This window comes from Fukomys damarensis, unplaced genomic scaffold (genome assembly GCF_012274545.1).
Source record: "Fukomys damarensis isolate Sample0158 unplaced genomic scaffold, DMR_v1.0_HiC HiC_scaffold_6, whole genome shotgun sequence".
Lineage (NCBI taxonomy): Eukaryota > Metazoa > Chordata > Mammalia > Rodentia > Bathyergidae > Fukomys > Fukomys damarensis.
Window position 1 is genome coordinate 34,901,491 of NW_022900918.1, and position 15,786 is coordinate 34,917,276.

The 15,786-nt window shown below is 37.5% G+C and overlaps 1 protein-coding gene across 2 annotated transcripts in view; it reads right to left on the reverse strand.

Annotated features, from left to right (window-relative positions):
• The window catches only part of Fgf14 (fibroblast growth factor 14), a 621,549-nt gene that overhangs the window by 142,154 nt on the left and 463,609 nt on the right, over window positions 1-15,786 (reverse strand). For both annotated transcript variants that reach the window (XM_010604625.3, XM_019204589.2), the window contains exons 2-3: window positions 6,716-6,826; window positions 1,078-1,181 (exon numbers count right to left, since the gene is read on the reverse strand). In XM_010604625.3, coding sequence (XP_010602927.1) covers window positions 1,078-1,181; window positions 6,716-6,826 — 215 coding nt within the window. The remainder of the gene's footprint in view (window positions 1-1,077; window positions 1,182-6,715; window positions 6,827-15,786) is intronic.

Here is a 15,786-nt window from a genome sequence, read left to right on the forward strand (position 1 = left end):
TCTCTCCCTCTCTTTTTTTTTTTTTTTTTTTTTGAGACAGGGTCTCACTATGTAGTTGAGACTGACCTGGAACTCGCTATGTAGCCCAGGCTCATCTGGAACTCACAGCGATCGTCCTGCCTCAGCCTCCCGAGTGCTGGGATTACAGGCATGCAACACCACACCCGGCTTACGCATTTGTCTATTTACACAAATATTTTTATATTCCTTATATAAGTGAGATCAAAAGCTATATATGGAATCTTAAAAATTACATACCAGACCAGGGATTTAGCTCAGTGGTTCCGCCACCTGCCTTGCAAACCCAAGGACCTGAGTTTGATCCCCAGTATCAAAAAAAAAAAAAAAAGTATCACATATCACTGAAATAGAGATTGTAAAGATGGCTACAAGAGGCAAGGCTTGGAGGCAGTGGGAGGGAGCGGGAAAGAAGATATGTCGATGAAAAGGTGAAATTTTTCATTTAGACTGGAGAAGTGAGTTTTGGTGATCCACTGCGCTGCGTGGGGACTGCAGTTAATAATAAATAACGTACTGTAGATTCCAAAGTTATTTAAAGAATGAATTTTCAACATTCTCTCTGAGAAATACTACGATGATACGGTGACAGATATGTTAATAAGCTAGACTGGATTTTTCTACAATGCATGGATCAAAACATTATATTGTAACCTGTAATTTTTCACAGACATGAGGTCAAGTAAAAGTAAATACACAGAAAACGCATGGGAATAATAAAAATTTACAAGAAATTCTCTAAGATAAGTGCATTTCTAAGTGGAAATAGAAGATATTATATTTTCATCAACCATTCAAAATTGATCAGTCTTGTATGAACTGGGACCTTTTTGAAAACACAACAAACACACGATTCAAGACATACTACTGTCTTCCTGTAGATAAAGTCATATTTCCACACATGATGAACAATGAACAAATAGCTCCCTCTGCATTCAAATATAGATGAAGCACGACAGCAAAATGTCAGGACCTACGGAAGCTCCTGGTGATTTGTGTTACTGTTGCTGCCGTTTCCTAGACATGGAACGAATGGCCATTCTGTGGCACGTTACTTACTGAGGGGTAGAGGTAACCTTCTCCATTCATGGCTATGTACAGCCCTGTCTTCACACCCTGGATGGCGACGACACGCAGCCCCACCGGGATGAGGTTGAACAGTGCTGTGGAGAGAAATGTGGTCCATCGTGACTGAGCGGGAAACAGCCAAGCACTGCCATGACTTCTCCTCTCTCATCTCTGTTACCTGAGAAACATCCTATCCTCTTTTGAGAGGTTCCAACCTAATTAACTTTTATTTCTCCTCCTAACAGAGGAGATTATGCTAAGTGTCAAATTAACACTTCCCCCTCTATTTGTAAATCTGCTCAGCGATCTCGCCCATCGCCTTCTGAAGAAGGGCTGGGGTAACAAACAGAGCCAGACCTGTGCTCACAGTTCTAGTATCACAGGCTCCTGACACCACTACACTCCCAAACAAGTCAGCTGTGAAGATTCTCAGGGAGCTGAAGCCGAAGAGACTGGTGTTTATTCTGATCCTTCATACGGAAGGTGTGACTTGTCACCAGTCAACAGTGTGGGCCAGGAGTGCAAAAGGTAATTCCAAAACTAAATTACTTTCGCAGAACCAATATGACATGCAAGCAGGGCCAAGACAAGATGTGCACCTGTCAACAGGCTAAATTTAGAAAGAACTAATCAGGGTGAAGGGCACGTAAACTTTAGAGATACCATTTTCTTTGCTGACATTTATATAACTATGAATACATGTTAAAGTAAAAAGAGAAAGAGTTTTTACCCACCTAGTAGGTAAAAATCCATTCATATTTCCATGTTTTGTTTCTCCCCTTGTTAATAAAGTGTTTTTTACACATTTTTCACACAGTGCAGATAGCAATGGTATAATATATTTTTTAAAGATTAAAACTCCTATAATGCATTTCCATGCAGGGTACCTGTTCACTTATTGGGTTTTATAGCATGATCTGCAGTGGTGGCTGCTTGATAATTTTGGAGATTTTATTACAGATACATTTATAAGAGAATTGCTAATTATTCACAACAAACTTAGCTTCTCCCTCTCGTATTCCTCTCAATTCAAATCTAATGATGAGCAACAGGACCAGGCCAGGACAGGTATTAAAAGCATTCATATTTCACTGAAGTAAATGTTGAAGTAAAATAGTTTCACTTTAGGATTTCACTTATATTTCACAAAAGTAAAATCACTTGCAATTTGGACAATTTTGACTTCATTCTGAGTCTACATAGTATGTAATTAAAAACTGGCTCGATAAATTATCTTCTATTTTATCATCAGGGACATGTTTTCTCTTAATAAGTTGGAGAAAGTTGCACCCTGTCTTGCAATGATTATGTTACTGTTCCCAAGATCTCAAGATGTCTTTATCCAAGTTCTAGAATGCCTGAACAGTACCATCTTCCTTATATTTAGAAAGGATGGGTACAATGGAAAAACTTCTTGATTTACATGCAAAATTTTGACATAAGAACAAAATCATATCCCTGCTATCTAACCTATTTTAACCTAATTCAAAACTAATTATTTTAAAATCCATATACTACTGATGGTATTTGTAGAAGCCATATATTTGATATTAGCCAGAATGCTATATTTCTAGAAGGCAGGAATATCATGGTCCTGCCAAAATAATATGGCATGAGAAACAAAAATTCTAGAAGAGACTCTAAAGTATCCATACTTAAAAATACATTATTTTCCCAAGACTGTTTATAGGGATTTGCATTATGAAAATCATTAGTATTTAGACTATCTGAATAAAATATAATCCATAAAACCATTGTGATATGAAGGACCTGCAGAGCTAACCAGGATGAGTTTGTTCTTGTAGTCAAAACCACAGGTACATTAGTTAAGTGTTATATTTTTCCACTCTCTGTGAATTTCATGTAATTCTAAAACAATAGCATAAGGCCTAGTGCAGTAAGAATAATGAAGATATCCCTAAAGCTTTGTTTATTCTGGCGAGTAGTCTCCATATGGGCAAGAGAAATTTTCCACTCTGCTTGATCATTAAAACTTTCTGTTCATAAAATAAAGTGGCCAAGCCCAACCTGGAATCAATTAAATCTGAATCCCCGAGGTTGGGTTTAGGGTGTAAGAAAGATTTTTAAGAGCTTCTCAAATGAGCCTAACATACAATCCGGGTAAAAGCTAGCATCCTAAAACCTATGGGGTGGTATGACAATTGCCATGTATTAAGTTACCAGGCTCAGAATTTGTGGAGTAAGAGGGACTGTTTTTCAAGGTTTTAACATCCATAGACATTATTAGAGCATTGAATCCTATACAGTCCTATCCTGCTTCCAGCAGCTATTAAATCTGGTGGTGGGAACAATGAAGTGGAGAAAGGAAAAAATGCTCCCTAATAAAATATGGAAATTGGTAGCGATGCTGACATTTAGTTGAATTGTAAAGGCATCCTACAACTCCGGAAGTGAATATGGTGATGGGGCCATCTGTGAGGTCACTTCCTGTGTGAAGATCTTTTTGGGACAGATGGGAGCCAACACTGAGCATCCAGGCAGCTTCCCCATAGCACCAATCCCCTGTCCTCATTCATTTTCCTGCCATCTTCCTCCTAGGAGTGAGCCAGTGGCCCAGTCAGGGGCCTTCCCACCTCTCAACACATCTCAGCTTTTCCACAAGGGTAGACTAGTCGGCTGCCTCAGACTGCTCTTTCCAAATAATCCCACAGCTAGTGGGAAATGTGTTGTCATGACTTGTGTGTTGAGCACAAAGATTTGAAGTTCCAAAGTTCAATGGTATCATTTGATGACTTAGGGTGATAGATGAGTGCATTTCAGGTTAGTTCTCATTATTTTTCCTATTTATGGATGGCTTGTGTTCAGGTCTTTTACATAAAAAAGCATACTTGTGAGTTATTACATCACTACCTACCTCAAATCAAAAGGGCTGTACACTAGCTTGTACTTGCTTCCCTCTTGGGAAAAACTTGCTAATTTCTCTGTCAGGATAGAAATGTCAAGATTTCCAATGCATAACCTTTTAGCACTAAAAGATTCTTTTCTGTGCTAACAATTTTCCTAAGACTCTGAAGACTACCACAATTAACAATGAGGAAAAATAACCTTAAAATTCACCCTAAAAATGATGAAGTTCAATTTTAAAAGGTGACAGTACACAAAAGTGGAGTTAATTAGCAACTTCTCATGCTTCTACAAATCTGATTTAATTCTGGCAATTTCTATTAAACTTTATAATTATACAATCTGTACAGCCTTCTGAATAATAAACACTTTATCTTAGCCTCTTCATCTCTTTGCAAATGTCTGAATCAGTAACAAAACAGAGTTGAAGTGTACATAAAATGCAAACTCGTGTTCAAGAAAAGCAGCACTGCACCAGATCTTTAGGAATTAAAGTCCTGGGAGTGGACACTGTGATTTTGTTCTGATTTGCTCTTCTGCAGGTACCACCATTCTGTCCTGTCCTTGGGACTATTCCTCACCATAGGGGGAAAGGGACCTCCCAGAGTTCCCTAGTTATCCTGGCTCCTTCCTCTGCAGACACGGGGTAGGAGGAGAGAGCCCCTTGTATTCAGAGAGCAGAAGGTGCAGTATCTTTTCATATCTCAGCTCTCCACTCAAATGTCTAATATGCTTCTGATAACAACACTGAACTTGTGCGTGTATGTGTGTGTATACTGTCTAGACCTGCAGCTTTATAATTTAGTAATGACTGTGCTGCTTATTAATTCTGCAGCAGAATGCCCTTTGAAGACAAGTTCTACTTGATACTTCTCAGTGCAATACTGAGTCTCATCATTAAAGCTAGGCAATTTGTTTAGGATTACTCACCTCTCTCTGAAAAAAAGAGGAGAAATGCTATGAAAAATACATAAAACCTCTGTTTGAAGGAAGTTATTTTGCCTAAGCAATAAAATGAAGTATAATTTTTGTACTGTTAGAGTAGTTTGCTCCTGAAAACTATTTCCATAATATAGACAAAGTCATTCCCATCTTTCAGAGCATCATGGCTCCTACAGTGAGCTGAGTTATGAAACGCTCATTTCTTTGGCTAATTAGACTCTGGCCAATGATGGCTAGAGGACACTGAGAACATCAGAGCTTAGAGATTTCCAAACTTCCTAACCCCACTGTTAAAACACGAGGAAAATGAAATCTCTTTTGGCCAAAGAATGAAAAATGAGTTTAAAATAGCAGAAAAAAAGAAAGCGCGCACACACACATACACACAAGCTTGAATCATAAAAAAATTGGTATCTTTTCTCAGTCAAAAATAGTAAAGTGCTCATCATTTAAAAATGTATAACCTATAACAATAAGCAATCTCAATAAACAAACAATCTTTGGTCCTATGAATAAAAAGCCTCCTCTTTCTTCTCTGTGCTTGAATTTTGCCCTCCTATTTTAGTAATAAAAAACCCAGTACAATAAAAATAATGCATCAACATTAGGAAACATTTACAGATTAAAAGGAAAATAGAAAGATTAAAAGTTGAAGAAGAGGAAAACATAAGTAAAAAAGAAACAAAGAGAAGATGGAGAGAAAACAAACTGAAGCAGTAGGAAAATCTAGAGAAAGTAACATGGTCTTTAGAAACAATGGTTTTTTTAACATGAAGCGCCAAACACAAAAGTTCATTTTATAAGTAAATAAACATTTTATATATTTAGCAGCTCTCAGAATCTGCTACTAGAAACTTGATTATTAGAATTTAAAATGAAACGCTTATAATTTGATTATACATATTCAAATCCTCCCTTCTTTTCATGGAACTATCCTCTGTGTGTGAAAGAGTAAAGGGTAAGTGGATGGAAGTATTCGTATCTACTCCTGATGCCCTAGGAATATTTCCTGTGATTAAATATTTCTAACATAGTTTTACTATTTTGCTTTCCACTGCCTCTCCGTAGTAAAAGGTTCCTCTATTTTAGGACTACTTTTCAATTAGGAGAAATCAGATGGCAATATAAACACATAATGTGACAGAAAACACAGCTGAGTTAGGAGGAACATAGAGGCACCACCCACACCCTACATAGAAAACTTAAATGTGAAGAAATAGTAAAGAGAGATAGACATTACTAATACAGAAACTGTGGAGAGTTTTAATAAATTATCACAAATCCACCTCTGTAAAGTAGTTAAGCAATTTGGACAATGTAAGTAAAAAGGGTTTATTAGTATACAGCCTGATCTTCCCTATATAAGAAAGATAATGTTTCTCTTCTTGAGTGCAAAAAAAATTATTTTGAAAACTTACAAGTACTTCTTTTATCAGATACAAATTAACCCTTATACCTCTGGAATTTCCACAGTATCATTAAGAAGCTGCAGGTCTAATAAAATAATACAACCAGAGGAGCCGCATTCAGTTTTCAACCTAATACACTAATGTACTGACTCAGTTTTTTCCGATAATGAGATCAAAAGCAACAGTGATTTTCTGCGTCTGACAAGTGCATGAAAAACTTTAGAGATGGACTTATAGTTTCGTCTCTGCAGGAGCATTTTCTCCTGTGTGGTTTAGTGACTTTGGAAGTGGCTTTTCAGCACGTAACATCTGCAAGAGTAAACCAGCATGATTATTTGCAAATGCTTCTTATGAAAGCAGTGGCACCTTCGGTCCCCCTAGCAGTGCCCTCTGGCAGCTGGGGCATCACTTACTGGAATTGGTGCTGTCATCCTTGGTTCCATCGAGAGCTCCATCGGGGTGCATTTGCAAGTAGTAGTCTTGCCTGCAGTATAACCTGGTCACTATACCCTTGAGCTGCGGATCTGCAAAGCAATCATAGTTGTCATGAGCCTCATGATGCAGCAAGGTACAGTTTCTTTTCTCTTTCTTTTTTCAGCACTAAAAGGACGTTTCATGGAAGTATCATATTTATTTCGCTCTATATCTCTCACATTCCCTTGTTTGTTAGACGCAGAGTATATAAAACAGAGAAGGTAAGGAGAGTGCAGTAGTAAGCTATAGAAAATAGGCTCTTTGTGCCCGCTTTAGCAGCTCATATACTAAAATTGGAAAATAGACTCTTTTAGGAAACTAATGCTCAAGCGTTTAAATTAATTGTTAATATTACTAAGTTAGGCTGGCTGTCAATTTAATGATTAAACTATAATTAATATAAGCTCATTATTCAGGATGGCAGGTCAGGAGTTGTGTTAAGGTTCTAAGAAACTTTATCATAGGCTTTTTAAAGGAGTTTTTTTTTTAATACTTAAATGGACAAGTAATCCCAAAAAGTGAGACGTTTGCATTCTTTAGAAATGTATGCTAATATTTGATACACATTCTTTCAAATATTTCCAGTTTTCAGAATGTCCTCCTGGGTGACAAAGAGCCTGCCCCTCCCCCAGCTCGCAGGGAAGACCTGGCATTTCCAGCAGATCCACAGGAAAAACAAACAGTGTCTCCACTGAGGTGAGGCTCAACAGCAAAGCCACAAGGAGGGCCGGGGGTGTGGTTCAGTGTGAGGTCACACGCTTTGCAGGTGCAAAGTGCCTGGTTTCCATCCACAGCACCAAAACAACGAAGGAACAAATAAATGAAACTGAAGCTTAAAATCATACCTATCTGAGGAAATCAGCTCTGAGACCATAAGCTGGGCAAGGTAGACAAATTAACTGGACAAACGTGCTGTGTAACTAAAGACAACCATCAAATGATATCAAATGGAATCTGACTTTTGATCAACAGGAGTGCAGTAGAGAGCACTGGAAGTTTCTCTCATAACCAAAAGGGAGAACACAGGTCACTGACTTCTCATTTGATGACTCACAGAACAGGTAACCACCCTGGTTATCCAGTGCTGCCCGAAAAGCCTGCTGTATGTTTGAAAATAAATATTTGCATGTGATTTTTCAAAGCAATCCTCATCTCAAGCTTAACTTTGATGTGGGGCATCATAATCCTTGCCATGGCAACCGGCTTTGCTATACAGCAGCTGAAGGGGGCAAGCAAATGAAATCGTGCTGTCCAAACAGTGGGATGCGCTGAAGGAGGAAACTCAGCCACTTGCACACAAAAGAAAAACCATGGAAGTGCAAACAGGTGGACACAAACATCACACATGCAAAAAAATCCAAGATGCCCCAAATACAACACCCTTAGATGTTTGATTAACCACTGAGAAATGAACAGAAGTGCCAATCACTGTTTCTATGCACAGATGGTCTGATACTGATACTGGAAAAAGAAATTCTGCAAAGAGTTTTTATCTGTGTTTTGGTGGATCTTATGTATGCCTTTCTCTGAAAATAGGTAGCATGGATAAGAAGAGAGCAAAAGTAAAAAAACATAGGGGGCATTTTCTTGATTGCATGAAAACAATCTGAGAGGTGGAGGGTTTTTCTGTAAAGCCTTTCTGTTCTGATGTCACTTATTTTTAAACAATTCTGAGGCAGTCAGAAGAATCATACCTGTTCACAGCCTCCCTAACACTGCTAGACCATGCTTCATTTCTGTTGAGGGAGTGAAAATAATGTATGAAGTTATGTTGTAAAGCTCTCATTTAATTTCAAAAACTAAAGGTAAACTGAAACATTTGATTTGATTTATGTAGCTTCACAGTACTTGGTATTTTTGTCTCGCAAATCATTAACATTGTGATTCTCTTAAGTGCCACCACTCTAAGAAAATTATGTGATTGTTCCATTGATGCCTCAACACCAATCTACTTAATAGGGTGCCAGTTTTGGGGAGGAGAGAAGTGAGGCACAGAGCAATGAACTAATTTGACAAATGGCACCTAACAAGTGCAAGGCTGGAGGCTGAATATGAACATTTAGCTCTGGATTCTGGCTACAGTAGGTGGCCTCTATAAATTGACCAATTAATCAAAAATATCTTCAGAATCTAAAATAAGACATAAACCAACCTTAAAAGAAAAAAAAGCCGAGAGATGCACAGGTTTGTCTCATCTGTGTCTCAACTTGCAACTTGCAAGCTCAGCAGTGAAAACATGAAACCAAGTCATAACACAAAATCAGAAAAGATCAAAGGTCCTGAGAACCCCTTCTGATATGCTCCCCACTTCATCATTTACCACGTACCCAATAAATGTGTTCCCTTGTGAAAGCCACACTGAAGGTGCAAATGCAACTGAGTAAGTCAAAACTTCTTCCAGTATGATTTTCCCTCAACTCTTCCATCCCCACCAATTCCAGCCAAAAGATATTTCTACTCCTGACGAGTATTTATGTCCATACTATCAGTCTCCGAAACACCATCTTTATTATTTTTTCCACCTGATGCCCTGTTCGGTTCCTTTGGATGCACCTTCCTAATGTCTCCTACTCCTCTCTTCTTTTCTATTTTCACTGCCTACCCATTACCTTCCTCTCTTGTATTTTCAGCTGTAACCTGTATCTTCAATGCGGAAATATGTGGCAAGTCTTTATTGCCCACGAATTAGGAACACACAGCATAGTACGAGGGACCTGTCTTATCTGCTGGCCGTGTTTATGACTTCCTCTACCACATTCTCCGCAGCAGGCTCACCTGGGCCTTTCACATGATTCACAGGCATTCCATAGGCTTCCATATTTATTGTGTTCCCCTTACCTTGCTGTTTCAAATATGTCCACCTGCACATAAATGCCCCTTGCACACTTGCCTGGGTACATGCCCACTTCTTTACCACATACTCACTTCTTTACCCCGTTAACTCCTTTTCCTCTCCTCCAAATATGGGGCCCATCAGCATTTCATTTCCTTGGTAGCACTTTTCTGACACTCCAGAAAAGGAAAGATTCACCCTTTTGATGCTTTCATGACAGCATTCATCACATATTTAACTTATTTTTAAATATTAAAATTACTTAATTTTGAAACAGTCTCACCACATTAAAAGTACGGAAAATAATGAGTCTACCACCTGCATCCCTGTACCTACCACTGCTACTAAGCGGATGATAATATCCTGCTTCATAATTCATAATTATAGTTCAGCATGGTTTGTACAATTGCATGATTAATACTTCCCTCACAAACCGGATTGTAAGTTTCACAAAGAAATTAAAATGTAATGGGAAAAGGAGATTTGGAGGAGGAAGGAGAGAGGCAGAGGTGAGGGAATTAAAAAAGAATCAAGCTGCGTTATGCATACAAACCTCTTCCCCAAGATGACTGTAAACTGTGTGTATGATAAACATGTACTAATAAAAAACAAAAATAAAAAAAGAAATTAAAATGTGTGATTTCTTCATTTTTGGTACCATGGATCAAACCTGGGACCTTGCACTTGCAAGACAAGTGGTGGAACCACTAAGCTAAATCCACAGGCCTAAAATGTGTGATGTTGTTCACCATTATATGGCATAGTACTTAGTAAATACGAGTGATGTTGTTTATCATCACATGTCAAGATTCTAGAGAAAGAGGAGATGTGCATTATGCATTTGTTGAATGAGTAAAATATCATGTATTTTTGTGTATTGTGGATAAGAATGAAAACCCGAGATAGCACTTACAGTTAAGCCAAAAACGTGTGCTTATCATTGACCAGATACTTGCACTCTCCAGGCCTCTAACTTAATGATAAACTCTAAGTGCTAGAAAGCACTGCAGAAAACGTAAGTTTACACAAGCATGAAATGAAAAAATACTACTAAGAAAAGTACATATGAAAAGTAATATACCAAAATGTTAAAATTACTGTATTTTGAATGGTAACTGGAATATTTGTATTTCAATATTTTACTTTTTGGTTAATTTTCCTCCATAAAGGAATGCTAATTTTGCCATGAAATGCAGATGCTCTAATAAAATCTATTCCTTATTTTGACAAAGAATGAGTAAAACTAACATTTCATACATACTTGTGAATAACATTGCTGTCATATCTGCAAATAACTGAAAACACATCCTACTGTTGTGTAGTAACTGGTCCAATTTTGCAAGGATTCTACTTATTAGTTTACTTTCCTGCACAATTATATAGCCACATTCACTGGAACCCTTCATTATAATGTCAAGCATTGTATCATGTGGCCATTTATGGTGTAAATTCACCCTTTCAAATGATTAAAACAAAGCAAAACTTTTTCCCTAAAGCCAGAGATACACAACCAAATAAACATAGCTGGAAAAAATACACAGAGAAAATACCTGTATCACTTATGGGACATCAGAAAGAGGCATGACAAAGCTCCAGGCCTGTGACTTAGGAGAATCTGACTGTTCACTAGCCCACTGTACTCCGAATCTCGAATTCTTACATGTGCTAGACAATTTGCCTCCATATTACTTCACATTACTGTGAGGCAAAAATTGCTGAAGAGGAACCAGAAAGGTCTCATGTAACTGCCAATAAGGACAGGACCCACACAGGGTAAGACTAGAAGAGCAGGCGCCTCCAAAGCAAAAGTAGCCAAGGCAAGGTGCCTCTCCCCAAGTGGGTACAAGGCCATGCCTTGCAGCCTAAGGATATAATAGTAAGCTTCTTCTGAGTTTACTGTGCCCCTAGATGAGACATAAATTAAGTTTGCTGGCGATTGAACACATGAATTGGCATCAAAATCTTCAAGTGGCCTTTAGGGTCACCTGAGACAGGTGGAATGTCCTGTAAGTCTGAGGGTCACACGGGGATACTGGCTCTCACTCACTTGTTCCCTGTGCTTTGCCAAGTATCAAAATTTGTGTTTTCCCTGTTAGGTAGATAAATAAGCTATATCCCCCAGTTTAACTAAATCTAGGAGAGCTTGAGGGAAAAAATCCCACAGAGATAATAAGAATTGAAGATCATATACATAAAATTAACAAAGAAAACCACCAAGCACATAGCAAAGATGACTTTTTCTCCTATTTGGATCAAGTTGTTAAAACAAATACACAAACAAGTAACAAAACACAGGATCTATTTTAGGGCTTAGGTGTAACTCAGTAGTAGAGCCTTTAGCCAGCATGGGTGAGGCCCTGTGTTCAACCCTAGCCCTGCAACAAAAAAAATAGGAAAAATAACAATAACAAAACAAAAATAAATGATCTCTTCAATCTAACATGAAGTCAGGCAAGAAATGTGAAAATGTTAGGATAATCTGAAATGCCTTTGTTATGGAAACAACAGACTCTCACCCTAAATACATTTTATACCTCGACATATGAAACAGTGAAAATATTCCACGTGTGAAATAATCTTTTTCAAGGAGGGACATGCTCTTGTATGCATTAAACTAGTGGACTAAGAGGACTTGCATGGTATTCTTCTAAGAAATTTTAAATATAAGCCCTAAAGGAAGAAAACATTTTGGTTTTCAATGTCAGTATTTCCCAAACTCCTATAACTCAGGTTGCCAATTAATAAATGCAAGATCCTCACACGAGAAATAATTTGGTATTTGCACATGTGTCTTGTTATTCCACTTAAGATTATGGCCTCTACATTCATCCATTTAGCTATCAATGTCTCTAGTTTATCTTTTTTATGGCTGAGTAGTTCTCCTACTAGAGATACATATATCGTCTTTATCCAATCACCAGTTGATGGGCATTTGGGCTGTTTCAGCTATTACAATCTGTCCTGCTATAAACATGGAGGTCCATATATCTCTGTGGTATGATGCTTCTAATTCTTTTGGAAAGATACCAAGAAGAGAAATTATAAATGATGACCAAAATGTATAATGGATATTGTGAAATAGGAAGAAAACTTTCAAAGGGAAAGGGGGATGTCCTGTGGTGAAGGGAAAGCAAGAAATGAAAACAGAAGGAAAATAATGGAAACAAAGCTGTTGTAAATAGGGAGGGGTGGAGGAATTGAAGAGAGGGAAGGGGAAGGGGAAAAAATAAGAACCAAGATACATTGTATGGGTACAAACTCACTACGATGAATGTAAGCACAATGTATATCTAAAATGTACCAATAAACTTAATGAATGAAAATAAATCTTGAGCCAATCTGAAAAAAAATCCCACAAGAAAACTGAAAGATTAGTAAATATCTGAATCCTTACACCTATATTCTAACTATACAAAAAATGCAAAATACTTTTCAACCCATAAAACTGCAAATTATTTATCTTCTAAAATGCTATGCATTCAAGACACCCATTCTGCTTAAGAAAATATAAGAACTTAGACTTTCCTCTTTGTCTGACTTAATTGCCTTTTTCTTTCGTTTTTTAATTTTCAATTTATTATACCAGCTCATTTTGCTAAAAATGTTTTTTGAAGATACTCCTTACGTGAAACGCTGTACTAATTATGCTCTCTGATATTAATTAAAATAGAAATATTGAAAGCTTACATACATACATATCAAGAAAAAAAGGATATTTCAAAATCTATTACCTTCAACACTCAGAACTGAAAGAAATGCAAATCAGTCCAGCTGCCTTCAGATATGGGGAAAAATTGTTAATGTTTTTAATTAAAACAATTACTGTCTTAGAAGTAGGTTCAATTAAATCAATCACTGTCATAAAGTTTTTTCATGCAATGTGCAGACTGACAAAAGAGAAATCAAGGTAAACCATCGAGTGTTGCATGCGTTTCAATCACTATTTAAATTAGAAAATGTATAATGTGACATATTTCGCAAAAGCATTAATGTATATATATATATATATATATATATATATATATCGCAGGCACTGTGTTTATGTACACATATATCTTAGTATTAACTGTGTATCAGGGTAGGTTCTGAGATGTCACTCTTCCATGAACTAAAATGACACAAATTTTAAAGGATTAAAAACTTTTAGAATGTATACCTATATTTTTATAGAAAAAAAATCTGCAGATCTAATTAGATTTTGGCACTCCTAGTAGCAGAAAATATTATTGTGGATAGTTTGCTCAAAGCTATGAATTATCTTATACCTAACCATAAAAATAAATGCTATACAGGAAATCTTCCAAAGAGCCGAAAAGGGGTGGAGTAAGGACACCAAGGAAAATGATAACTAAAACTAAAGACACAGATAAATTCCCTAAGGCTTTCTGCTCTTAGCCCGTGAAATGTGTCACTTAATTTCTTTGAATGGACCCACTACTACTTCTATGACTCTCCACCAGGAACCTTGCTCCAGGCATTGCCAAGAGACTGCCAACAACCACCCGATGCTGCGTGCTGTCACTCTAACCCTGCCCAGTCTCTTGCTTCCTGAGTGACTGACCTGGATTTGTTCTTGTTTATCTCTGAGGACGAGATATGTGTAGGCCAGACCATCCTTTTCAGTGGGTTAGCCAAAACTTGCTGGATGTATGACAACTGCTAGAATTAGCACTAGTCAACCACAAAATTCATTAGAATCCCATCTGTACACTAAATGACACACCTCCAAGTGCCATGAGAGTTGACAATTGCCATGACAACAAGCAATGAGCCATAAAAGGATAAGAAAGACATAGTACCCGAATTCAAGAAACAAAAACAAACAAAAAACATGGCTGTTCCTCCCTTTTTATTAATCTATCCCTCCCATTTATTTCATCAAATGGATGAAGAAATGGATTTACAGGTTAATCTCCTATTTCTATTCTTGGCCAATAATAAACTCTCTTTACAGCTTAATCCCTGCTCAGCCTTGATTTGGCTCCACAATTCCAAGAGGGAAAAAGAACCCAGTTTGGGATTAGAAGTTGGTAACCTGTGTGTCCAATTCTGACCACTGCTTCTGCCACTGAAAAGGCCTCTCTATCTTAGCCTGTCAAGAATCCTACACCTGAAGGCACAAGGGGGGAAATCTTACATCACAAACAGCTCCTGCACTCAAAATACTTGCAGCTGTTGGGGCTGAGAATGACATATCCCAAAGGTATCAAAAGGTCCTAGAAGTAGGGTTTCTGAGATCATCTGTCTCCTGTTTCTCACCTCATTTTGACCCCGGAAGTGAACACACACCAAAACTCCTCTTCCTCGAGGTCTCTCATAGAAAGTAGAACTCCTGTGCCCCAGGGCACAGAGCCTACAAAGGTCACTCTCTCCCTGCTCCCTGGAAGGTCCTTGTTCTGGAGAAGTCCTGTCCCATTCCTAGGAAAAAGGAACGCTACACAGAGAGAAACAGCAGAATCCGAGCAGACAGGTCTTGCTGTCTATTGACAGTAGAGTGTATTCTTTGTCTAACCTGATTTCTATATAGCTTTTCCGTCTTCAAAGAACTTAAGTGAAAAAGCAAATAATTTATCAGGGCCTTTATGGTTCTTCATTTCTGAAGGTTCCCACATCATATACAATTTTGATTGCTTCAGCTCATTGTATTTTTCTTTTGTTAAATTATCTTTAGTTGAAAGATCCTTGGTTGTGACCCTTATGATGCTAAGAAAAGGTATCATAACTTTCCTATCTATTGAGGGAGGAGGGAAGAATCTATAAAATAGCTCTGAGTTATGTTAAATTAATGGTTTACATATCTTCCCTACAAATGCATCATAAATCCTTTGGTAATTTACATAATGGATTAGTCAAATTAGTGTGTAACTGATTTTCACAGAAAAAAATATTTATGCAAGCGAGTTCAATTTCTTTTTTAAGAATTAGAAACAATTACTTTTTTTTTTTTTTACTTTTTTCAGCATGACTATTGAGGCCTTAAAATGCCCACTTGGTAAAGTATATTGAGATAATAACTATGTAAAGTCCCATTTTGGAAAAAAAAAAAAAGCTTTAGTTCATTACAGGGAAGGTAGATGGTAAGAATTCTGCTTAAGAGGCTGGGGATTCAGCTCAGTGGTTCTGGTGCCTGCCTTGCAAGCACAGGGACTGGAGCTCAATCCCCGGTACCAAAAAAAA